The 26835-nt window shown below is 42.1% G+C and overlaps 1 protein-coding gene across 8 annotated transcripts in view; it reads left to right on the plus strand.

Moving 5' to 3' along the window:
• The window catches only part of Fry (FRY microtubule binding protein), a 418719-nt gene that overhangs the window by 326305 nt on the left and 65579 nt on the right, over nt 1–26835 (plus strand). For all 8 annotated transcript variants that reach the window (XM_063232589.1, XM_063232590.1, XM_063232585.1 and 5 more), the window contains 11 exons: nt 4741–4840; nt 5129–5300; nt 10381–10637; nt 10735–10881; nt 12099–12267; nt 13494–13584; nt 18467–18549; nt 21370–21520; nt 22052–22155; nt 22882–23067; nt 25781–25979. In XM_063232589.1, coding sequence (XP_063088659.1) covers nt 4741–4840; nt 5129–5300; nt 10381–10637; nt 10735–10881; nt 12099–12267; nt 13494–13584; nt 18467–18549; nt 21370–21520; nt 22052–22155; nt 22882–23067; nt 25781–25979 — 1659 coding nt within the window. The remainder of the gene's footprint in view (nt 1–4740; nt 4841–5128; nt 5301–10380; nt 10638–10734; nt 10882–12098; nt 12268–13493; nt 13585–18466; nt 18550–21369; nt 21521–22051; nt 22156–22881; nt 23068–25780; nt 25980–26835) is intronic.

The following is a 26835-nucleotide window of genomic DNA, read 5'->3' on the forward strand; positions in this document are numbered from 1 at the left end:
TTTCATTACTGTTTTTTCCAAAAACAATTCTAATATTTTCAGATTTTCCTTTTTTCGAAGTTTACTTACAGAAAGTAACTAAGATAAGGCATTTGTCTTATTTTATGAAATATGTTCCTAAAAAGTCATACGCAGACTATTTTAAATTTTTTATTATCAAGATGTATAATAAGATGTCTAAAGCAAGTAGTCCCTCTCACGAAATAATTACCTCCTCCTTTTCCAATGGAAATTTTATGCTGGATTTATTTTTAGAGGACTATGACAGTTTATCAGCAGATTTGCTTATTAAGGACTATTTTAAATACCTGAAAGATTGAATTATTTTAAATAATCATCAGTTTCAATTATCTACTTTGAGTTTTAGAAGGATACTTTGCATAACTACTAAATTAATTCCCTGTTTATTAGCTGTGATAATAAGGAAAAATATTTCTCTACACCCTTGCTTTTAGATTCCTTATCGTTTGCATGTGTGACTACTGTGAACTTACTGGTCTCCAGTCAAAATAATATGGCTACGCTGTGCCAAGATTCTAGTGAGACTGGAATAGGACCAGGAGATGTGAAGACAAACATGACAGCAGAACTGGCAATATTAACTTTAAAGAATCTTTCATAAAATATGTGTGAACATGTGATTAAAGCTATGAAATGCACCTCTTTAGAAGAAAGGAAAATAGCTTACTTGTCAGGTGGTGTTTGAGTGTGGGCTTCTCAACCTTCCCGCCACTGAAATTGCGATCATTCTGGAACAGATAAGGAGGTTGTGAGCAGCACTAAAAGGCTTTCCATGGTTGTGACTCAGGCGTTTTCAGTCATTTGCATGGCTCACCAGAATTGCATTTGTATTAAAATACTTGAGAATTGCATGTTTTTATTTTTACCCTCCAACATCATCTTAAAGTGTTTTAATAGACATTCTAGAAGTACCTGTTAGATCAAAGTTTTGATTTCTTTGTTTTTTGTGATAAGGTCACACTGTAGTTCAGGCTGGTCTCGAACTTGCAGCAGTCCTCCTGCCCTGTGCTCCCAAGTGCTGGGATTATAGGCATGCACCACCACACCTGGATAAAAGTTTTGATTTTGAGAGGATTTCATTTTTCATGGGTATATTTTGTCATTGTGTGTTTGTTTTGCCTTAATTTCCTAGTCTTTCCTAATCTAAATGAAGTCTAGAAAACTTAAACTCTTAAGAATAGCCATTTCTTAAGGGAATAACATCCTTCTGACAACAAGAAAGACAAAGTTTATGATTCATGACTGCAAATCGTACACCTTCACGAGTAATGATGAAAGGCTTCATTGGGCCGTCAACAGCAAGGGCATTTCAGAACCCAGAGTTTGGAAAACTGGACTCTGGAAACACCATCTTGAGTTCAGGTCTTCCCTCTGCCTCTGATCTGGCTCTGCTCTGGAACAAGTTACTGCAAATACTTATTCATAAAATCAGAGCAGTAGTAGACTAAAGATTAAACCCATCTCTTGGTTTAAGTCCTTGGACATGGGAAGCACTTAATATTCAGGAGTTATTTCCAGGGCCACCTAAGAAGTAGTCCCCACCATCAAGTAGGAAAACCTGCTCCTCTACAAAAAATCTGAGTCACTCCCCATGGCTGTCATTTAGTCTTTTACAAGCTGTTGCCAGTGGGCCTTTCCCAAGTTTTTCAAAATCTGTCTTTGTAGTTTCATAGCTTGTTTAATGTCTGCATCAAATCTTCCCTTCCTAGTTATCATTTTTTCATTCTTCTTTTGTACCCTTTTATTACCCATGTTGAATAATTACTACTGGACATACACAATTCCATTTCTAAATGTATTTTAAACATCTAGGTGTAGAAGTTTTGTTTTTCTTATTTTTAGTTTTATTGGTACATGTCTACAGTGTTAATGATTATTCAACCTGGGGAGTTGGTACATGTACCTAACACATCTTAATTCTATGTACTTCCCTTCCCCTCTCCTTAGATGCTTTATTTGTGCTCTTTTGCTCACTTGAAATCATCCTAATTTTTTCCCTGGGTTTCTTGCATTTTCTATATCAATGCTGTCCATATGAATTCCACAGCTCAGTGTTTAGCAACTTTCTGCGTGCCCTAACTACATGGTCAGCACTATGGCCCTGTATCAGAGGGAGGCTTTCCTTCCTCTAAATCTCCCGTGATCCACAAATATTTTCCAGTGCTCTTATAAGTAAACATATAGTAAGTCCCAGTGTCAGAAGAGAGCACTTGGTGAAGCATTTCTGCTTCTGTTTGGCCTAGGGGGATTTTTCTTTCAGTTTCACATTCAGAAAGGTTGTCTTCAGATACAGCAGCTCATGCGAATTCCAAATCAAAATTCTGGACCCTACTCTGCACAGGCTGGAGGCTGAGAACTCTGTGGATAGAGGTTAAATTCTTTGGAGTTAGACATATTTAAGACTGTACACTTCACCACTGCTGTATAAACTCAGACAGGTACTTCTCCAGCGTCTCAAGTTTTTCATGAAGATTGAATAACATACTTAGGTCAAGGCATTGACCTGTACCTGGAACAAAGAACATCATAGCATGAATGCCACCTGTCATTTAGCATCGTTATTCCCTCCCCACCCCCTCCCCATCACTGCTGTTGTGTGCAGGTATCTCCAACCGGCCGGCAGACACACCAGCCTTATTCCGTGAACCTTTGAAGTAAAGTACACTGGCAGTGCAGCTCAGGCAGAGGAGGTTCAAAGCATGTACAATCCCTAGCACCAGAAAAATAAAAATAACAGTTCTAGAAAAGAAATCATTTAATTTGTAAACAAGAAATGTATTGCTGACATTTCTGGAGGCTGGAAGTCCAAGGTTAAGGCACCTGCAGGGTGGGTATCTGCTGAGGGTCCGTCCCCCATAGCCTGCCTTCTGTGTGTGTCAGCTCCCTCGAACCTCTTTGTGTTTTAGTTTTTAAAAGTTTTTATTGTACATGGTCATAGTACATAAGGACTACTCTCGTTGTGGAAATTGGCAAATGTACATAACACATCTTAATTATTTATATCACACACAGAGAGATGCAATCATTTGGGAGTGCAAATAGGTAGAGCTAATTTAGAGGAGAATTCATCAATATCTACTGAAATTTTAAATGTGCCCTTCTATCCTCTATAATATCTTCTAGGAATCTTTTTCACAGAAATGGTTGCAACTTAGTGCGTGTAACACTTTGAAAATGGCTTAAATATCTGTGCATATTAGAGGTTACATTCCCTGGGAAACAGATTCTGAGTTGGTAGCCTGTTCTGAGTATAGAAAATTTACTAGAGATACCCTTTAGGGTCTGTGTCTTTGAGAAAGGTAAAGAAGTAGGGAGCAAGAAAAAAAGAACCTCTGGCTGTTAGTAACCAGGAGCTACCCCATGCTGGTAGGGAGCAGTATGACTTTGACCTAGGCAAGTCATTTGGAGAGAGGTGATTTTGCCGGAGTGCTCAGCTCAGGAACACCAGCTGCCGGCACTTTAGTTGAAAGATCAGATGCCTCATTTCTGAAAAGAGAACCCCACAGCATCTACTGCACTGTTGTTTAAGATGCACTCATACCGGGGAATCTGAGCTGCTTTTAGAAATAAAACGAGCCTCGGAGTCCAGTTAAAAAAAAAAAAAAAAGCAAACCAAAGAACAAACCAGCCATTACAATCACATTCTTACTGACAGTTTTGTGCATTGGGAAGGGATTATTTAGATGCTTAAACTTATTTAAATACTTAGAAAAGACAAATTGCTGATGGAAGTTGTCTCTACTGCAAACAAGTTAGGAACAACAATTGGGAGAAAGAAAGGAAGCAGATTACTGCTGCATTTTACTCTGTTCACGCACCTAAAACCACCAGTTTGTCAACCCTGTGAGTAAACCATCTTCACAGTGAGTCCTTCAGCCCTGGGTGTTACATGAACCTTTTAAAAGAGAAATGCAGTCATGCATCAGGGTGAAGTTCTTTGGTTGGTGATCTTACGAACCAGCCTAGCCCCATTTTCTGTTCCTCTGTTTAATTCCCTCCTTCAGTCTGCTGTGCACAGATTCTTCCCTTTTACTGGAGGTGTTCTGCCGTTTTATTCTTGTAGTTCTTCAAGGTGTTTTTCTTCTGCCTGCAACACACTCTGCTCTACCCCTCCCGTGGTATGATAAGGTCTCCTGGTGCTTCGAGGCTCAGTTTCCTTGTTGGCTGTGCAGCAGAGTTCTCCTAAGTCCTGTCTGCTGTAGGTGTCACCCGTCAGCATCCCTGTAATGTGCCACGGGTGCTCCTACCAGCACATGCACTGGCACTGAACCGCCCGTTCCAGACGGTTTATCTCCCCAACCAGACTGTCGGCCAGCCTTAGTGACTTCGTATTATCAGGGCTTTGCACATTGTTCTGGATAATTATTTAGTACTTAATAAATTTAGATAGGTCACACAAAAAATGCTAATTAAATGAGCTATTGAAAAATTTAACACATGTATCCTCTTTTGTCCTTTTGTGTTTGGTTTCCATTTAAATCTGTTTGCATGAGATCGATTTTTGTGTTTTTTTTTAATCTGGGTACCACAATATTCCACGTAATACAGTCATTTTCCTTCATCTAATAACAAAAGAAGCTTTTTTAAAAAATAGCCAAATGGACAAGAGAATTCATTAGTAAGTGACTGAGGTTAATATGCTATTTAGAATTTTGAGAAGTAGTGAGCTTTTGAGAGTATGACCCAGGCTGTCTATAAACTATGCTGTTTGTTTTTTAGGAACTATCCCTTTGACATAGTGACATTGTTAAACCTTGTTCTATTCAAGGCCTCTGACACCAACAGAGAGATTTATGAAATCTCCATGCAGCTCATGCAGGCACGTATCACTCCTGGCACTGGAAATATCTATCGTTAAGCATTTCTTTGAATGCATTGTTTCTGTGTATTGTGGGTGGATTTCAAAAGTTCTATAATGTTCTGTAGTTATTAATTATAATTAATTAATGTTACATAATATTAATTAACTGATGCTTCATATTTAATTCTGTATTAAAATAGGCCTTAGAGTAGTAGTACTCTTATAACTTTTATTAACTATAAATGCACCTGAGATACTCACTAATGTTTTTTTTTCATTGTGTGTGTCTTTCCTACATTTTAATAGATCCTTGAAGCAAAACTTTTTGTTTACTCAAAGAAAGTCTCCGAACAAAGACCTGGCAGTATTCTCTATGGGACGCACGGCCCGTTGCCGCCTCTCTACAGTGTGTCACTAGCTCTGTTGTCCAGTGAACTGGCCCGGATGTACCCTGAGCTCACTCTCCCACTCTTCTCAGGTACCATGAAATAGTCAGCATTGATACACAACCTAATTCTACCTACGGCTGATCAAAAATAGGAAGTGTGTTTACGTCTTCGACACATTGTCATTAATCTCCCTCAGGATGCTTGCTGTCACTTCAGGCACCCAATCCCATCATTCCTGCCACTCTCTGAAGCAGTTCTGGATGTCATCCTTTGCACCTTTATGAGATACGATAAAAACACAGTGAACACTGCTGCCAGGTGCCATCACCCAGAAGGCAGGCTATAAAAACATCACAGTTTGCCCTCAGTCTCTGTATTCATAACCTTTGCCACTGTGCAACCCCAAAGTCAAAATGGCCATGAAAGGTGAATATTTTCAGTAGATTCGGGACATCAGGATAGCCAGGACAGTGCACATACTCACAAAGAAAAGGACTGCAGAGCGGCTCCAGAAAGTGACAGGAATGATGGGACAAATGTGTTTGAACTACAGGGAGGGGCTTGAGGGGGACTGATGTGAATGTGTCTTTTACTCTAATAAGTTTTTAGTTTAAAGATTTACCATAGTTAATGTAATTTTAGAGTCAAAATTAATGATGCTAAATGTATAGGAAAAAAATTACTGTGAGCTAACTCCAGTTATAGGTAGAAGTAAATTCTAGAATATGTAGTAAAGATGTTTCAAAATGTGATTTTTAAGCTGGGCATGGATGGCACAGGCCTGTAACCCCAGCACTGTGGAGGCTGAGGCAGGAGGATCAGTGTGAGTTCTAGGCCAGCCTGGGCTACCTATGAGTTCAAGTCTAGCCTGAACTATATAATGAAACTCTTTCTCAAAAAAAGAAAAAGTGATTATCTAAATCAATGTAGACACAAACATACAAGTGACAAATTCGGACATGCTTAGATTAATGAAAACTTTTACATATACGTTAATTTTTTAAGAAATTAAACATGGGCGATATAATATGACACCACTAACTACTTATTTAATTACTACAAGTTGTTGAGAGGTGGTGATAGCAGTGGTGTTTCATAGCTTATGTGTTGCTGCATGTATAAATTGTTGACGGTAATTTTTGGCACATCTTTGCAAGCAATTTTAATGAATAACTTTTGCGAAAGCTAAGTCAGTCACATCACTGCACTAGTAGGAGAACCAAGAGAAGCCAACTTAGTACATTAACCCTTTTCGTGGAAAACTAAAATTTATTTTTAATCACTTAATCAAGATTTGAGTGCTACTTCTTTTTTTTTTTTAAGAGAGTAAAATAGAACAGTAAAATGGAACAAAACAAAACAGTGACAAGACAGTAGGAAATCCACATTCTTTACTGTATTGCATATTCTCTAAATAGTTGAGCAGACTACTGGCCTCAGGCCTGCAAAGTCAATCAAACAACATACATGTCAGGTTGCTTCGCTATTTCAGTTCTGATCATCTCAGCTTGTGTCGCATCTGGTTGCTTACAGATGTGGGCGGGTGGAAGTGGAAGTGGCTTCCTTGCTGGTTCTCCCGGCCAACAGGGCCTCCACCGCAAGGGGGTGTGGGAGACGGGCCTGTGGGCCGCGTTGCTTCCTTTCTATCTCTCCACAGTGGTCCCCGGTAGGGTCTCTGCCAGCACATGGGGTGTGGGGACTGCATTGCTTCCGTGGTGTTTTTCCCATCTGGCAGGGCTGCCAGCCCTGGTTTTCTTATTTTTGTTGAATTCCTGAATCATCTGTCTCCATGGGCTTCAAGTCTCAGTTCAAATCCTTCCTGTATCCCTGGGAACCACCTGCTTCTCCTTCTCTTCCTCATGTTGCTATATTACAAGGTCTGGACCCCAAAACTTAGAGAGGTCCTTTCTCTGCTGCTCACACGCCACCACTTGCCCACTTGAGTGCTACTTCTGTGCTAGGGACTGCTTGGGTTCTGGGAATACAGAGGTGAATAACATAGCCTCTTCAGTCAAAAGCTCAAAATAGTAATAAAGATGTATATGCATTCTTGACTATGATAAAATGTGCCAGGTGAAATTTTAGAAAGAAAAAGGGTACTCAAATTCATGAGATGAAACCAGTGATTGGCCAAGACTACTGAGAAATACTTCCCAGGGAAGCTGATGTCAGAGCTGTAGTTTAAAAGAGAAGAAGTTTGCAAAACAGACAAGTAGCTGATATTCTGTCCAAACAGATGGCTATCGTTTGCCTTTACATGATACCCTAGGATAGGGCATAGTACAGAGATGTCAAGGTGACTGTCATAGCATGCAGGGAATGGAGGAAGGTAGCGATGGTCACAGAGAGAGAAAGAGGCAGACGCCAAGTCTCAGAAGGCCTTGTGTAGGCCAGCTGTTTCTTATGTGTGCTCTTTAACCTCCCTCTCTGAGCTCTGTGAATAGAAGGCATCCAGGCAGGCTGCTGGGGTTTTGAAAACTACTGCTGAATAAGAAAAGGGTTGAGAAGATCAGCATGTGCTTTGGAAAGATGGGCTGCAGTGTAGAGTTGATTGGAGAATTTCCAGTCCAGGGAGAGAAAACCACTTAAAAAATGATGACGGTAAGCCAAGGAGGAAATAATAAATGATAAGGGCCTGAACCAGGACAGCTCAGTGTGAATGGAGAGGGTAAGTCATAGTCAAAAGCTGCTGGGCAAGGCCACCGAAGAGAGTATTGGCGTGGCAGCGTGAGAATGGTGGACATGTTGCTGGCCACCTAAAGAGCCAAGCCTGGCCAGTGGAAGCAAGGTAGGAGTCAGGAATGCAGCCCCTGGTACTAAATGCCGGCCTCTGCCGCACCTTCCCATGTATAGACAGGCCCAGAGCTGGAGGAGGCCAGCACTTGGGACTCGTGGCAGAGTAGAAAGCGTGAGAGCCAAGTGCCTAGAGGAGGTCAGGAATGGAGAGAGCACAGAGTGAAAGAAGAGAGCTTAGCACCCTGCTGTGCAGACTCGGTGAAGGGGACAAGAGGAAGGGAGGGGCTCTCAGGAAAATGCCCAGGAGCCAGTGTTCTGCATCCCCAAACAGTCAGAGAACTTAAGAGAAAGGAACAAGCACTCCACAGCCTGAGGTGGAGTAGAGAGATCCCAGGTGATAAGGTCTAAAAATGGCCCTCTGAGTTTTGCAATTAATTGGTAAGTGTTGATAGTTTCCATGGAGAGGTGGCAGCAGGAGCCAGATTTCAGTGGTGTGGCTGAGAAAGGGGAACCAAGCCAGGCACAGTATAAGACATACACGCGCGCGCACACACACACACACACACACACACACACACACACACACACATCCCTCTGATCCCAGCTACTAAGGAGGCTGAGGCAGGAGGATTGCAAGGTGAAAGCCAATGTGGGCATTCAGCAAGATCCTATTTCAAAAACAGTTTTTAAAAGCTGAGGCTGTAACTCAGTGTTCCCTCGTTCAGTCCCCAGTATCCACCCACCCACCCCCACCCCTGCCAAAGAAGAGAAGAGTAGAAAAGAAGGAGGGAAGACACGAAGAGGGGAAACAGGCAGAAACTAAGGTAGTCCCAGTTTTTAAGAATGAACAGCATCAGAGCCAGCGTATTAGCAGAGAGGGAGAAGCCAGTAAAGCGGGAGCCGCTGACAGAGGAGATAAATAGTACAGCACCTTTAACAAGCTAAGAAGCTCATATAATGAGTTGCAATCAATTCTACGTTTTTCCTCATGAATTTGCCTTTGGGCTGTTTTGATTTATGAAGAACTTTGTTAAAATAACATGAAAAAATTAAGAGACTATAATAGATTCCTGACTCTTGTTTTTACTGCCCATACTATTATAAACCTTGTGGTGGTGAGATTTTTATTGCATGTAATTTTAGATGACCTAATTACTTGTGAGTAGCCAGACAAGTTGTTCAAGTCCTTCCCAAAGGAGCTGGGAAAAATATATAGCATCCCGCTAACGTGATCTCACGTTTTGTTTCGTTTGTTTCTGAAGGAATAGCTAGGGATTGTTCCCAGATCTTTGGTATTTTCTTTTTTTCTTTTCTGCTTAAAAACACTTCTGCAACCCAGGTGCTGATGTAGGTTCTTGGAATATCTCAGACAGATGCTGTGTCATGCTACAAAATGTAATAAACATAATCAAGAGGCAAATTATGTAATGTATTGGAAGGTGATCATTGCTACAAAAAATATACAGATTTCTATGCTGTTGTAGTGAGTCTCTTGATCTGGTAAAAAAAAAAAAAAAAAATTTCTCCTCTCCAAAGTCTAGCTCTTTTACCTAAAAGTATCCTGAGTTTTTCGGACCAGAGATCATTTTCCTCCACCAAACCCCTAACGTTTGGTGCCATCCTATGTCATGTGTCACTTTTTCCCTTGCCTCGTTGCTTATCAGCTGTGCCTCTCAGTTCTGTACAAAGTTTATTCAGATGATGAAGTTAAATGCTCTAACAATGAGATGATACAAAAATGCCATCAGCGAATATAATGGTGGGGTGGCTAAGCTGGCCTGGGGGGTGAGCCCTTTGGACCTGTGTGTCTCACAGAGTAGGGCGCAGCAGTCAGCAGCCACCTCCTCACTCAGGCTCCCCCGTTTTCAGGGAGCATCCATAAACTGGGGCTCCACAGCTCACTTTTAACAGCTAAGATTTCATGGAAGACACCTTGTAAGCCATTGGGTGATGGAGAAAATAATGATCATGTTTAGACCTTTCCTAACCGCCAATGATGAGCAGCCTCCTGGATGACAGACTCTCTGCTGACCTTTCTCAGGGCATTGTGGTTACACCTTCACAGCAGCCTGATGGCCCCTAACAGCCCGATGGCCTCAGTGTGTGCGTGAGGAAGGGTTTAAATAAGGATCTCAGAGTCACATGTAGCGGGACTATGATGGAAGGGGAATGCGAACAAATCCTCTGACTCCATGTCCCTTGTTTTGTGTGCTCTGACGTATCTCTGCCGCTAACAGTGGATATGAACTGCATCTCGCTGCGTTTCTGCCAAGCCTGCGCTGCCCTGGCAGTGCTGTGGTACTTTCCTGCACAGAATTCCAGGCATGGGCATAAATGGAAAGCATTGTTTAACCAGTAAGTTGATGTTTGTATTTTAGTCTGTCTTGGTGAGAATAATAACCCACGGCTGTTTCTCACTGCAATTCACTTTAGAGGTCAGCCAGAGATTCCCCACAACACACCCAAATGGACGTCAGATCATGCTCACTTACCTGCTGCCCTGGCTGTACAACATTGAGCTGGTGGACAGCAGGCTCCTCCTCCCGGGGTCAAGCCCCAGCAGCCCGGACGACGAAGTCAAGGACCGGGAAGGAGAAGTGACCACCTCTCATGGGCTGAAAGGGAATGGCTGGGGCTCCCCGGAAGCTACGTTACTGGTCCTGAATAACCTCATGTACATGACAGCCAAGGTAAACTCAGCTCGCACAACACTGTCATCAGAGCAAGCCACTTTCTATCAAGCATTTTGCATCTTTATAATTTTCACACATCTGTCATTTGCTGTAGTATGGAGATGAAGTTCCTGGGCCGGAAATGGAAAATGCTTGGAATGCATTAGCCAACAACGAGAAATGGAGCAACAACCTACGGATCACCTTGCAGTTCCTGATCAGTCTGTGCGGGGTCAGCAGTGACACCATACTCTTGCCCTACGTAAGTGTGTGTCAGGCTTCCTTGGTGGGGCGTCCATGTGCAGTTGGCAAGGTAGAAGGTGCTCTCAGCTCCAGTTACAGTAGCTGTCCAGTTTCCCCAGGCATGGTCCTCTTCTGAGGGTTTGTCCACGTATCACCTTCTGCCTCAAAGATGTAGGCAGTCTCAGATAGTGACTGCTGTCATCCCCTAGCTCTAAACGTGGGGACACAGGAACCTACGAATTAAGGAGTAGACATTTTTCTAACAGTTATAAACATCAGTGCCAGTTATAAGCGACCGTAGATAAAACTTTATTATTACTAATAAAGATATTTTTATATACACAATCTGATGTTTTTGAAGCAGGAAAAAAAATAGAATCCTGATTTTTCTTTACAAACTTAGGTGATCAGGAAAAGGTAAGCAAGGGTGTCCGATATTTACGTTCGTGTTTGAAGTTGGTAGGACCAGCAGAGTGCAGCGTTTTGAACCGGGAACTCGCTTGCACGTCCACGCCAGTGATGTTTGGGAGATTTTGCCATCCTTCCTGCTGCTCTGAGCCTCACAGGCCTCTGCACACCACATGTGCCTCAGGTTGGAGGCTCCAGTAATGCAAAGCATCCATTCAGAGTTATTTTTAACATCTAAACTTTAAAAACAGCTAAAGCTCATTTGTTTGTAGGGGAAAAGAGGATAAAGAGAGACCAGATTCCTTCTTAAACAAAAATAGCGAGCAGTTTTTCCCAGGGCTTGTATAAACAGAATTCTTTCTGAAGATAAGACCTTTGATGGCAAGTTTTGAGTGCAGACTGAATCGTTGTGCCCCAAGGGTACATATTTTGAATTAAACTGTTAGAAACGGTGAGGCTTCCACAACACACTCCTGTCAGACCTGCCTGTGTAGCAAGGTTAAAAAATTTTTTGGTTCTGGTTTGTTTGGGGAGGGTAGGATTGGACAGGGTCTTGCTCCGTAGTTCGGAATGGCCTTGAAGTCACTGTGTAGCCCAGGTTGGGCTTGAACTTGCGGTAATCCTCTTGCCTTAGGCTCCAGAGTGTTGAGACTATGGCACATATTAAACCAAATTTCTTCCTCATCCTAGGATGGCCCAAGATATCACCTGTTGGAACGATGTTCTTGAATGATAACAGGTTACCCAAGTGCAAGTGTTTCAAGCCCCAGCATGTTTGTGGGCTCTAGCAAACATCCCCTGTTTACTTACTAATTTCCTTCTGCTCAGATTAAAAAGGTGGCAGTATACTTATGCCGTAATAACACCATCCAGACCATGGAAGAGCTTCTCTTTGAGCTCCAGCAGACCGAGCCAGTGAACCCCATAGTCCAGCACTGTGACAACCCACCTTTCTACCGCTTCACGGCCAGCAGCAAGGCCTCTGCAGCAGCCTCCGGTAGGGACGGGGTGCCTGGGCGTGCGCCTTGCCTTAGGTCTCTGGGTTTCCCTTTATGTGGAGCACTGAAAGGGTATGAGGATGTATCTGTTCATTTTTGTAAGTTCCTGTAGATATGCTCATTTGAAAATGGCTTAAGAGTAACTTACACTCTAAGGCACTGTTGGGTTGGGGCAATGATTGTAAGGATGATGGAGAACTGTGGGCCCTCTTCTCCCCAAAGTGGAACTTTTCACTTCCGGCTGACCCCAAGCCAGTGCTGTAGTATTAGGAATCATGTCTACCCTCCTTCTTGTGCCTGTGGCAGTCACTTGCTTAATCCTCTGCCAGGATGTATTAGGATACCCAAAAGAGCACAAATTGTGCTCCCTAATCAGAAAATCTGGAACTTCTTGAGCACTGACATGATGCCAGAAGTGTGATGCTTCGAGGTACACAAACTTTGTCTCATGTATAAAATTATTTAAAATAACCTGTAGCCTGTGTTTATAAGGTGTATTTGAAACAAATCGTTTTCTTACTTAGATTTGAGTCCTGTCCCCAAGATATTTCATGTTTACACAAATATTCCAAAATCCAAAAACCATCCAACATCTGAACTACTCCAGGTCCCTAGCATTTTGGGGAAGACATGCTTGCCCTAGAGCTGTAATATCACTTTCAATAAATTAGTATCAGCAAGCAGCGTTTCATGAAGTACATACTATCCTAGCCAGCCTCCTTCCCATTTACCTGATACTGTAACTGCCTGTAAATTTTTCTCCTCCTCTGATCTCTTATGTCTTCTGTTTACTCTACTCTTAGCTGCCAGAGCAGTATTTTTACAGAGAAGCACTAATCTAGGTATCATCAGAAGCTTTGGGTACTTGGTCTTGCTTCATTAGCCTTAAATTTCTGGTACAAAGCTAACAGAAACACTAAAGCAGAAACTGCAGACCAGCCTCTGTAAGTAAGCATATACCTAAGTGGCTAGGCAGTAAACGTTTCTAGAAGGTTGTAGCCTCTCTTTATAAGTGGAGACATTTGGTTTGACCATAACATATTTCAAGAATTCTCTTGGTTCAGTAGTGTTGGCTTAAGAGGTCATGGAATGTTTGAAATTGTGCAAAAGATATGAGGAATTTTGCTAGCACAGGGTTTTACAGGCAGTCAGTCCTTCCCTATGGTTGACTTTCGACCTGACCCTGCTGCATCTTTTGCTAAGTATCCTTTGATCCCATCCACAGGAACCACCTCCAGCAGCAATACAGTGGTTGCCGGCCAGGACAGTTTCCCAGATGCTGAGGAGAACAAGATATTAAAGGAATCTGATGAAAGGTTGGTGTGTGTGCAAAGTTGGCTTAGCAGTAGTGTGTACCAAAGCATCTACACAAGTTTGTGAGGTTTCCTACTCTAAATTACACACACACTGAAATCCTTCTTTGTTCTTAGAAAATGGACTTTCAATTCTGCCCTGTATATCCCTAAAGTTAACAATATTTTTCTGTACAAAGTCAGAGAAAAGAAAGATAAAGAGGGCCAGGAGTTTAGCTCAGTGCTGTAAGCACCTGCCTGGCAAGTGCAAGGTTGTGAGTTCGATCCCCAGTACCAAAAAAAGAGAAAGGAAGATAAAGAGGGTTTCCACTGTGGTGCCTGAATCCCACTTGCCCCAAGGCTTAAAAAAACACTAATTATTTTGCTAGTGCACACAAATTATCTGGAGCTAGAAGGGATTTATCATGTGAAATGTTCAAACTTGATTATTGAATAATTTCTTAGAGTAGTTGTCCTAATGTAAGTTCTATGAAACATTGTTTTAGTCTGATTTCTGTTACTATGAAGAAATACCTTAGAATAAGTCTTTTGTCTTATATTTTTAGAGACTGAAATTCAAGACGTGTGGTCTGGGAAACCACCCCACCCCACCCGAAGCTGAACTCACACGTAGTGTATTGTCTCCCCATATCGCTCCGTCTCTGTCCCTGTCTGTTACAAAGCTACCAGATTCAGTCATGGAGCGGCACCCAAATGACCTTATCTAATCTACTTTTCAAGGCCCTACCTACCTCTAAACATAATTGTGGGATTAAGGTGCCACCCTCTCAATACCATTCTCATAAAACCTAGGGGATTAAACTCCTGCATGAAATTGGGGGACAACCACATTCAAGCCTCCACAGTCATCATGCGCTCCCACTCTTGCCTTGCATGTCTCAGTTAGCCAGGAATACCACCTACTGCTGCTAGACAAAGTGTCCTTTCCCTGCACAGTGTCTTATAGGCGCTGTTTCTCTCGCCCATGTCCTTGTCTTCTCACTGTCTCTGGACTACACATAAGTAAATAAAATCTGAACCCCTCTTTCCTGCAGTTCATTATGAATATTGAGGACATAAAGCAGGAAAGAGAAACATGAGACTCAGATTAAAAAGTAGTTAGGATGATACTCCTTCAGTTTAGCATTGAATAGTGAAGAATAATAAGCCTTTTCACTTGAGAAATTAGTAACCAAGATGAGACACTCTCAAATTCAGGTACTGAATCAAATAATAAAAATAATTCATTCAGTCAAAAGTGCCCCAGGATGCTTCCCAACTATTCTCAGGATTTCATCGTGAGCGTAGAACATGGCAGGACTGAAGTGCAGGATTCCCTGTCAGTAGACCACCACCTCCAGAGCTAACGGTCACCTAACCTCAAGAACCCGAGACAAAAACAAAACCAGAAAAATGTAGCAAAGTTTATAACCTTATGTTTTCTTAACTGCCCTGTATTTCCCTAAGTTTTCTTAGTTCACTAGAAATTACTAATAGAAAGTTCCCTTGAACTCTGAGGACTTAGAAAAATGAGTACATATTTTTATGAAGTAGAATTTATATGAATATTTCAGGTATGCAGAAATGATCTTCATAAATCGTTTCATGCAGGCAGCCTCATAAAAGCCTACACACATTTGTGGTTTCATGAAAGGATTTTTCATAGGCAGCTGTGCTGGTTTGGGTCTAGAGTGACACCCAGAACTCACGTGCTGAAGGATGAGTCCCCAGCACGGCAGAGGTAGGACTTTTGGAAGGTGAGTGGATCGTGAGGGCCTCAGTCTGTCGGTGGACTGATCCATTGATGACATCAGAACTTGAAGGCACTATTGGCAGGTGATGGAAATCCAATGGGTGGAGCCTCATTGCAGGCAGTGGGCATTGACGTGGGTTCTGTGTCGCGTTCCTGACCTCTTCCTGGCGGGTTCTCACTCCCTCACTCTGCTTCCTGACTGCTGTGAGGTGAGGAGCCATCTTCCACCATGCCCTTCAGGCTTAAGCTTCCTGCCTGGCCCCAGGCCTAAAAGCAGCCAGCCAAGCATGAGCGGAAACTTACTTTATGACCATGTTGTCACAGGAACAGAGAGTAGATAATATGTATTTGAATTGATAGATTGGGGGGATCTGAGGGCTGTTGGTGCTGGGGATTGGCCTCAGAGCCTGTGCACCCTCGGTGTGTACTCTGCCACTGAGCTACACTGCCGTCCAAACTGATGCCCCCTTAGTACACATTAGAATATTACTAATACAGTCCCCTTAGCAGTAATGTGAGCTATCAGCAAGGCAGAACTTAGAAAGCATTTTATCCTTCTATTTTTTCCTTTATCAAGCTATTTTCATGATTTACTTAAGATGCCAGCTTTTAATGTCTAAAGATTATCTACTTAATCCTTGAAATTCCTCTTGGATTGAAGCCCCAAATTAGTTTCTCCAACTCAAAAAACAAAGAAGAGTAAAGATTTTACTGTGGGGAGTCAGGTTTTTTTTTTTTTTTACTGTTTTTGCCAAGTATACACTCTGCTATATACATAGTCTCAATCTTCCTTAGAAAAAAAGAGAGTCTGGAAAATTCTTGCTCCCCCCCTTCTCAGCCTCATATACTCTTCCAAAGATTCCTTTAGATCTACCTCAAAAAAGAACAAGGGAAGAAACGCCATCTCCTGTCCAGTGCGCCCCTGCCGGGCCCCGTGGCACTGTTTAAAACCGTACTCAGCCCTGCTCAGCAGTGCCATGTGGCAGAGAGCTGTCCTCCTGATGGAGACTGCTGCACGGGGAATTGGTTCATCCCTGTTTTTGTCTCTGAACAATGTCCGGGCTCAGCGTACTCTGCGTATAACATCCCTCCTTGAATTTCTTCTGATCACGTGATCCTTCCTGTTTGGTAGAGGCTAGCATTGTATTATGGGTGGGAGTTTAGGGAGAGGCAGTGTAGGTTTAAGGATTAAGTGAAGGGATTTATTTTATCAGGATGCCTGGGACTTTCCTGAGTTTAATTTCTTGCCTTTGTCTTTCTGATTGCTTGAACCAGATCTGCAGAGGCAGAGGCAGCCTCTAGTAAGCCACTTTAGCTGCCCTTAGTCTTTCCATTAACTTTTAAAGTCCAGTGAGGCCTTCATCCTATCTTTTCCCTGCCCATGAGACCCCTGGTCCCCACATTTAGTTCTTTTGTCTGGCTATATGTATCCTAAGTGGATAAAACCTGCTGTGTATCACTTTATGTAAGATACAGAATGCTGTTTCAGCCCAAGATATGGCTCAATGAGAAGAGTGTTTGCCTAACATGAGGGAGACCCTGAGTTCACTTCCAGCACAGCCAAAAAAACAAACATTTTTCCTTCCTTTTAGTTCCCTAAAGCAACCACAGTAAAATAAAAGATGAAGTGTCATTATTATTCCCTTTTAGCAATTGTGGAAACGGAGTTCTCAAGGAGATGAATTCTTGGTCACTGTCATGGAGCTAGGGAATTAAAGCTGTCTGTTTTTATTTTAATACATTTTTATTATTAATTGGTGCATAGTAATTGTATGCATGTACAGGGTAGAGTGTGCTGTTTCAGTACACGTATACCCTGTGTAGTGATCAGGTCAGGGTAACCGACACATCCATCGATTCAGATTTTAAGAACTTACTCTTAAAATCGTGTTTGTGTCCCCTCAGAGACAGGATGGCACCAAAACTGCCCCAGCACCGCCATCTTTTTGCCCATAGTTGACACGACACGCTGTGTGTCTTCAGCCTCAGTTTCCTCATTTGTAAAGCAAATAATACTGATCTCAAAGATGCGCCACCAAATTAAATTACATAACGTGTGTGAAGTTAGTATCCATCAACTTGTTTTTCAACAAACTACTAGAGAAGAGAGACCAGAAAAGCGTTCTGTGATCATATGATTCTATCATAACCAGTACCTTTTCCTGAACATTCTCAGACTGTGTTTTGGGAAGCCTTAAATTGGTTATAACCTAAAATATGTGATAAAACTATTTTGTTAAGCCAGGGTGGTGGTGTTTACCTCTAATCCCAGCACTCGAGAGGCCGAGGCAGGAGGATCATAGCAAATTGGAGACCAGCCTGGGCTACAAAGTGAGTTCAGGGCCAGCCTGAACTGCGCAGTGAAAATCTATCTCAAAAAGATGGAAAAAAAAAAACCTATTTTGTTTGTTTCTGATTCTACCCGCTTTCACTTATTCAGTAATTCACCAAATATTACTGAATTCCTACCTGTTGCCATGGCCTGTAACATTACTCAACATCTTGCCCATTTCTTTCCAAAGCATTGAAGTGGGTTTGTAAACAGTTTAGGAGTCCAAGCAGCCAAAGTGATAAATTTGGAATTTAATTAGCTGAGCTCAATGACCACTCGCATGGACCCATTTCAGAGTCTCACCAAGTGGCCCTGAACTGGAACATTACAAAGCTTTTAAACAAAGAACCACAGAAAGACATCCTGTTAGAAACACCTGTATCCTGCTTCTTTTGTTGGGCAGGTTAATTTTTCTCTTGTGGGTATAGCTCATTCTGCTTTTCTCATGGGACTTATACCCTGAGTAATTTTCCATTCTCCTGGGTCAAATACAGGACACTAGTTCAATGCAGGGCTCAAGATGGCATCAGTTATGCCAAGCTACAACAGCATGTTTTAAAATTTTTTTAATTCAATTAAAATGTTAGCCTTAAAATTGTTATCTTTTGAGTTTGGACTTTTTGTTATCACAAGAAAGGGACTGGCCCTCTCAAGGGAAAAAGAAATATTTCAGTGTAATTGTTACATTCATCCTTTAAGAAAAGACCATCACTAGAACTAGCTATTGAAAAATCAGCTGCTAACTAATAGTATCTACTTATGAGCACCAGCCTACATAAATGCATGTTATTATTTCATGATGGTTGTTCTTGTATCCAAAGGTTCAGCAATGTTATCAGAGCCCATACGCGCCTAGAATCAAGATACAGCAATAGCTCTGGAGGATCCTACGACGAGGACAAGAGTAAGTATCAGTGGGCTGTGGCTTTCAGACGGAATTCAGATAGTCAGAGAATGGAAAAGGAATAGTTTGATTATCCTTAATTGATTACTAAAAAGTAATCATTTAATTCCACTGTGCTGCTGAACAGTCACTGTGTTAAAACAAAACCAAAAAAGTCAGAGCAAACAGATCAGAGTTATAAAGATTCAAACTACTACCCAGCCCCATATTTTCATATTCCTGGCATTTTTTCCCTGGTGATGGAGAGTTGCTGAGAGGCTGTTATCTCATTAGAAAATAATGTTAATGGGGTGTGGTGGTACACACCTGTAACTCCAGAACTCAGGAAGCTGAAGCAAGAGGATCTTGGTGAGTTCAAGACCAGTCTGGGCTACAAAGTGAACTCAAGGCAGGCCTGAACTGCATAGCAAAACCCTGTCTCCAAAAGACTAAGTAAATAATAAAAATAATTTTTGCATTTTAGTTTTTGAGACTAGGTTGAGAATGGATTGAAGTTTGAAGCTTTGTGGATGTGCTCTCCCAGAATGGGATCTGATTTCACAGTGAATCTCTCAGTGGTTTAGAGCTGACTGTAGGGAACCAAACTTAGGCCACTTCCATCATTTGTAGCACATGTTCACTGATTGGATAAATACCCGAGAATAACACTGAAACTAAGCATAGGAATTTCTTTCGTAATGGAAATCTTGTGATTTTTAAACATTCTTTATAGTCTTGTTGTTTTCCTTTAAAGTGTTATTTTAAAGAGTGGTCAGTTACTTAGGTATGTATTTTGCAGTTCATTGATCCTGGACAATCATCCAAGAAGTTAATTTGCTGAAATTGAGTAACTTTCTGAGGTTGAGAATTGAGATGAGTCAGTAGTGCTACTGCTTAGGTCTTTTGTCTATGCTAAAATGGTTGTGAACAATCTTCACAGAGTAAAACAGTAATGGCAAACCTTTCAGAGACCCAGAGCCCAAACTCAGAACCCACTTACTTATCACAAAGCACCAACACTGCAATACTGAAGTTTTAGTTAAGAAAAAACAACTCATACAATAACATCTTTTGCCTTAAAAGAAAAGCACAATAATGCACATGTCAAAGGTTTGCCACCTCTGGTGTAGAGCAATGCTGGCACGTTAGAAAGACCAGTGGCATTGAATCATCCACAATCTGACCATGTATCGACCTGCTGGTCAGTGGCACGCCCCATAAACAATGGGAGTCATACCACACACCCTCAATGGTGGTAGGTGTACCACCGAAGGTTGTGGAAATACAGTCTATGATGTTCACACATCACCACCCAATGACGCCTGCTCCTTTCAGAAATGCAATCAAGAAAACTTTATTTGGGCTGGAGATTTAGCTCAGTGGCATATGCACCTGCCTTGCAAGCACACAGAAGTGAGTTTGATCCCTGGTACCAAAAAAAAGAAAACTTTATTTGGGGAGGAATTGTAAAGATAATGTGATATATCCTTCCTCTTAATATATTAAGCGTGTCTCAGAATTAAACCACCTTGTCTGAAATCATATACCTGTGTGTTACCACATGGCCCCCGCAGAAGTGTTTGTCTTGAATGCCAAGGGCCTATATTGGGAGCGCTACAAGAAGTAACTCCAGGAAACTCATGCTTACCTGAAAGATACTGTTGATAAAGTCCATTCATTCATCAAATATTTAGTGATCCCCTACCGAATGTTAGACACTATTCCCTTACCAAGGAACAAAATAGAGATGTCCCCACTCTGTAGGACTGTACTTTAGGATGCAGGGAGCAGACGTTTGAGGGAGGAGGTCCAAGGCCGAGTGAAGGCCAGGATGGGGTGGACTTCAACAAAGCAGTCAGGGGAATTCTCTGCTTTGAGGTGGTTAAGCAGAGAGCTGAATCAAATCAAGCTATTGTTGGGGGAAGAGCATCGCAGCCAACGGTCCTAAGGCTGGACAGAGGTCAGCCTGGTCACAGAACAGCTAGGAAACCAGGATGACCAGAGCAGAAAAGATCTTGCAGAGTCATAAGGTCATGGTGTAGATTTGGGGTTTCATTTTGAGTACAAAGGGGAGCCACCGGGGAGTGCGGGACAACAGCTGTTTTAAAAGGATTGCTCAGACTGCGCTGTGGAACAGAGCAAGGAAGGACCAGGCTGGGAGCGGGGAGACGCAGGGACCATTGCAGGAGCGGGTGTGGCACACTCAAAAGGAGCAGTGTGGCTGGGGAAAGCGACCAAAGCTGGGTATGTTTTGAGGCACAAATACTTGGAATTTGTTGACAATAATTAACTTCTGTTTCCCCTCAATACAATCGGAGTGATGATAGATACCTGTTTTTGGACTGTTCACGTATGTATGTACTGAACAATGCCTGATAGAGCCAAGTGCTCCATTGGTTCCTAATCTCTTTATTGTGGGTATGTGTTACTGTGGCCATGACAGTAAGTTGGACTGGGATGTGACAGAGAAGTCGGCTGACTCTAAGATTCTCACCCTGAGCAAACTGAAAATCAGGCATTTTAAAAGATGAGGAAGATTATTAGAAGAGGAAGTTTTTATGGCGAAGGGCATTCACATATCCTTTTCTTTTTATCCATATTTTTCTTTGTTGTATAGCGTATGACTGTAAATTAGTTACCCAAGTAATAGCTAATCAAGTAATTACCTAATGAAGTAATTCTAGGCCACTTGATCATGTAATTCGTATTCACCAAATTGAGCAATTAGAAAGTTATTTTTTGAGAGCATGCATTTGTAAGAATTCTTTCTAAAAACACCAAGAAGGGGAAATAAAAATCTCCTCCAAAAAATAAACCATGCCTGTTTTGCTCACCCCACAGGTGACCCGATCTCTCCCTACACGGGCTGGTTGTTGACTATTACAGAGACCAAGCAGCCGCAGCCCTTACCAATGCCCTGCACTGGAGGGTGCTGGGCCCCGCTGGTTGACTATCTGCCGGAGACCATCACACCGCGGGGGCCCCTCCACAGGTGAGCACATGTGCCGGTGTGGGGAAGACAGCCCCACTTTGACTGTACCTCTGTGTGAGAAGAGGAGAACTATTCCAAGTCTCCCCAAATAAATGGCCTGAGCCTGTGGAACCAGGCCTGACTCGAGTGGCAGCTCCCACATATTAGCAGTTAGGTCAGACGTTAACCAATGTGAAAAGCTATCTGGTGCCCTTTTAATTTTTCTTTGATGTAATCTTAATATGGCTGTGCATTCTGTGATAATTTTTAGATGGTACATAACCTGGAGAAAGAGACATGTCTTCAGTTCCTCTCATCTTCAGCTCCTAGTATCTTGTGACCAGTCAACTATCTATTATGTAAGGAGCTTCACTGATGTTTCCTCTTGTGTTGCTCTGTGCCAGGCCAGAAATTAAAGTCTTTCTGTGGAATAAGTCTGAACATAATCCTTCAGGAAGCCTTAACAGTTGTATTTAGCTGTGACTTGATGACCCAGTGATGCGTTCCTGTCCTTAGCACAAGTGGCGTCAGTTTCATCATCTCTTTGATTAGGTGCAATATCGCTGTGATCTTTATGACGGAGATGGTGGTGGACCATAGTGTAAGAGAAGACTGGGCTCTTCATCTACCCTTGTTACTTCATGCTGTCTTCTTAGGTAAGACCAAACCTAAGCGAAATCGGAGCCAACAGAGGCAGAAACGTGGCATTAATCCATAGAGATTCCCTTTTATATTGTTGTCATTTGGCTTCGTTTCTGAAATCCTTGGTCTCTTCCATCATTTGCTGACTTCTGGTGCTATCTACTCTACGAATTGCATTTGATCAGTCATTGTTTGAAATCCTTATATTTCTATAATATTACAAATAATATTAATGCTATATCTCTAATGATATCCAAGTTAAGTCAGGCTGATTTGAGGACCTTTGACTTAGGAAATAAATTTAAAGCCCCGATCAGTGCAGAAAGCAATGTGGAACACAGTGCTCAGTTCCAGATACTGGAGCTGCAGACACACACGGGCAGGAGAGCCAGCTGGAAGCCAGTCAGAGTGAGGCGGGTACCATTATGATCCTTCAGTAACGAGGAGATCCAGGGAGCAGACCATCACAGGAAAAAGGAGTATGAACCACATAAAATGATGGGGAAAGGTCAAGAAAAGTCAACCCATCAGCATTTTATGAGAATGCTTTAATTTAAGAAATAAGGCATTTTATTTTTCCTGAGTCCACCGTCTTTATGGTAGTAACCCAAACAGTATTAAAGAACATTAAACATTCTTTCAACATGTTTCTCCTGCGTATCTCGCGATCTTCATCATCTATGGAATCTAACTCAGCTTGACACTGGTTTGCACTCAGAGATTCCACTGTTTTGTTCCAGGTTTGGACCATTACCGGCCTGAAGTCTTTGAGCATAGCAAAAAGCTTCTGCTGCACCTCCTGATTGCCCTGTCTTGCAACAGCAGCTTTCACACCATTGCCTCCGTACTCTTGCAGACCCGAGAGATGAGTGAAGCGAAGACTCTAACCGTGCAGCCAGCGTATCAACCGGAATATCTCTACACAGGTGACAAGAGGAGACGCGGCTGGCAGCCTGGGACAAAGTCCCAAACGGGGAGATGCCTGGGGGTGTCAGTGGAACCCCTGTTCACCTCTGTCGAGCGATAGTAGTAACACCGTAAATACGCACCTTTTCACTTGATAGGAACTGGCTTCGAAAGAGCCTTCTCCACGTTGAATATTCTCAAAGATATTTTTTTCCTTATTATAATTGTTGACCTGTTCATTCATGGATGAAGATCATCAGTCTGTAGTGCTGCAGAATGGGAGAACAAGAAACAGTGATCCAGGCTCCTCTGCCCAAGAGCAGGCTACAGCCAGGGTGCAGATCATTATTGTGTGTCCTCTAGTTCGTTCTTCTGAAGGAATTTTCACTTTATTGTATGACTGACTGTTGTCTCCAAGGCACCATTTAATGGGAGCCTATTAAAAAATACTAATGTTGTAAAACCAAAAATTTCTTCTTAGGAATAGGAACAGAAGATATTAGATAAGTCAAGAAATTGCTGTGCATATTAAGCTATAAAAAGTGGCCATTAGATTTTTACCATAGAAGTCATTAGTATAGCTCCCCACATAAAGTTTCTTAAAAGGCTTTATTATGTTTAGAATAATAACATTTGAAATGTGTTTTCTTTTTTTTTATTTTTTATTTTGAGGCAATGTCTTGCTAAATCACTTGAGTTGTCCAGACTGGGCTCAAAATTGTGATCCTCCTGCCTCAGCCTCCCAGATTGCTAGGATTACAGGCATGTGCCACCATAAACAGCTAGTGATTGAAATATTTTTAAGTATTTTTAAAGAATATTACTAGCTCACAGGATTTTTTACCTAACCATTTTACATATTACATTGGTGCTAGAGATGGCATAGGATTTCACATGTCGCCAGGTACTTTATTCCATTGCAGAGGTTGTGCCTTGTATTTATTACTTCTGTTCAACACTGTCTTGACTCTAACAGAGGTTAACTTTTTTTTTGAAACAAATATGAAGTCAGCATTAACTCAGACGTGTAAAGCCCACTGACCTGAGATTACACTCTTTATTTTGAGCCACGCTGCACCATTAGTAGCCTTTGAGAAACACAGAACTCTTTTTATGATAGATGACTCTGAAGAGTTCTAATTGGTTGTTTGGGGTTGGGGGGGTTGTTTGTTTGTTTGAGATGGACTCTCACTATGTAGTTCAGGCTGGCCTTTAACTCACTGTGTACCCCAGGCTGGCCTTGACTTTGTGTGATCGTCTTGCCTCAGCCTCCCGAGAGCTGGGATTACAGGCGTGCATACCATGCCCTGTCTTCTTTTGTGTGTGTGTTTGTTTTGTATTGACTTCTAATTGTCTGAAATCCTGAGAACATGGGTGTAGACATAGGATGAGAAAATTGTAATGTCTGTCAAGTTGTGTCTCTCTGAGTGTATCAGTTTTTCATTTATGATGTGACTCGTGTGCTATAAAATAATTTAGATTAGGAATTTACCCCAAAAATGTACACAGACAGATAGCAGATAGTTACAGTGATTGAATCTGTCACACACAGGAGTAGGTTTACAGATGATGGAAAATGTTCCCTCTTATAAGTAATTATTGAACATTTGGTTTCAACTGTAGATGTTTTAAAATGCACATGAAAAACCTGTGTGATGAAGGTTATTACTCTCATATTACAATAGGAAGCTAAGGCACAAAGAATTACAAAGACTCTGAAATTACGTGGTATGCAACGAAGGTTCCTAACCCAGGGTTCCTGATTCCTGATTCGACACATCTGTCAGACACACCAGGACAATGCGCTTTTTATGATTACTACAAAGAGAAGTGTTTGCCTATATACATTTTCAAACCCACAGCATAGTCAAAGATGTAGACTGTTAACAAAGTACAGTATGTAATGAGAATGATAGTATTTGCTTATGCCTATTTCTTTGAATATAATTCAATATACTTAATTAAAATGTATTACTAGGAGGTGGGACATATCACTCAGTGGTAGAGTACCCTGAACAAGTGTAAGGCCCCGTGTTCAATTCATATGTGTGTGTATGACATTATGTTTTACACATATGTCTCACATGTTATGTCCTGCATATGTTATTTGTATGTATATGTACACATGCATACATATTTAAACCTCTGCGCATATTTACTAAAAACATCAAATATAACTTATTCACCAGTTACTAAGTAACTTGTGTCTTCAAAACAAGTACCCTACCAGGTGTGGCAGCTCATGCCTATAATCCCAGCACTTTCGGGGCTGAGGCAGGAGGATCACCATGAGTTCAAGGCAATTGTAAGCTACACAGTGAGTTCAAGGCCAGCCTGAACTACATAGCAAGGCCCTGTCTCAAAAAAAAAAAAAAAAGGTACTCTAATCGCCAAGAATGACTGGCTTACTATACAGTTGGTGGTTGACCCATTATGGTAGAACTATGTCTTGGCCTGGCCTATGTATGCATAGAATACGTACATACCTCTCTTTTATGAAAGCATCAACTAAAACCCGAGAGTAGAAAACAGCCACTCACTCTCCCAGACACTTACTTACCCTGCAGTGCACTTGACTCCACAAGCAAAGGAAACCTGTCCTGTTTAATCATTACAGTAGCCTAGTCTAGCATCTTCTCCCTGAAACTTTGCACGATCATCCCTAGGCTACATTAAGCATGCTGACCACCGCCCTGCCTAGCACATCCCATCTTAACCTTCTCCTCCCCACAGGTGGCTTTGACTTCCTGAGAGAGGGCCAGTCCTCCCCAGTGCCAGACTCGGGGCTGAGCTCCAGTTCCACCTCCTCCAGTATTAGCCTGGGAGGCAGCAGTGGGAACCTCCCGCAGATGACCCAGGAGGTAGAAGATGTGGACACAGCCGCTGAGACAGATGAGAAGGCCAACAAGCTCATTGAGTTTCTAACAACCAGGTACTAAAGATGGGAATCATGATGCTAGTTTTGAAAAAAATGCCAACACTTAAGCCACACAGATGGCAAGGTGATCCTGGAGTTCTTACAAATGCCTGTCTTCTCTTCTAAGTTGCATCTGCTGCAGGTCTGCGTAAGAGGCAGACAGGCACCGGTAGACATCTCAGATTGCACAAGTGGTGGTTGATAGGCAGGGAAATTCTAGGTATAAATGACGAAGCAGATGGGGGCAGGAGCACCCTGCACAGCTATGACTGTCTTCATCCATTAGAGCTGCCAGGAATTGGGAGTTCTGAGACTTGGCAAAGAGCTTCCCTCTGGAAACCAAGGATATTAGCCACAGTCATCCAGGAGTAGCTGCTAAGGGGGTCACTGTCTGTCCATCTGGTTCAGGGAACCATTTGTAATGGAGAGTCAGAAACCAGGAACAGTAGGAAGCTGGACGGAAATGGCCTGTGAAAAGGAATGTCAAACCATCATACCTCAGAGCAAGGAAAACTGCAAGCCTTCTGTCTTTTCAAGTATTCTAGTTCTTCTAGTTAACCATTTTTCTGTTCAAGCTTCAGAATTTCTAGCACCCTGAGGACCATCATTTGTAAAAGGCATGCTTCCCTGGAGGTGTGCCTACCTTTTTCAGTGAGTTAAGTCCTGGAAATTTAGTTTGCATACATGCTATACAATATCTTGTATGATCTTTCTTCTTTTTAATGCATCATTGCAAACAGTGCAAAAGGCATGTTTTCTTTCCTGGGGGACCAAGGATATAACTCAGCAGTGCAGCGCCTACCTGGCAAGCACAAGGTCCTGAGTTTGATTCCTAATATCTCCACCAAAAAAAATTAAATTTTTCTTTTCT

The sequence above is a fragment of the Cavia porcellus genome, unplaced genomic scaffold (assembly GCF_034190915.1).
Source record: "Cavia porcellus strain 051 isolate PalLab524CR breed Dunkin Hartley unplaced genomic scaffold, mCavPor4.1 scaffold_21, whole genome shotgun sequence".
Classification (NCBI taxonomy): domain Eukaryota; kingdom Metazoa; phylum Chordata; class Mammalia; order Rodentia; family Caviidae; genus Cavia; species Cavia porcellus.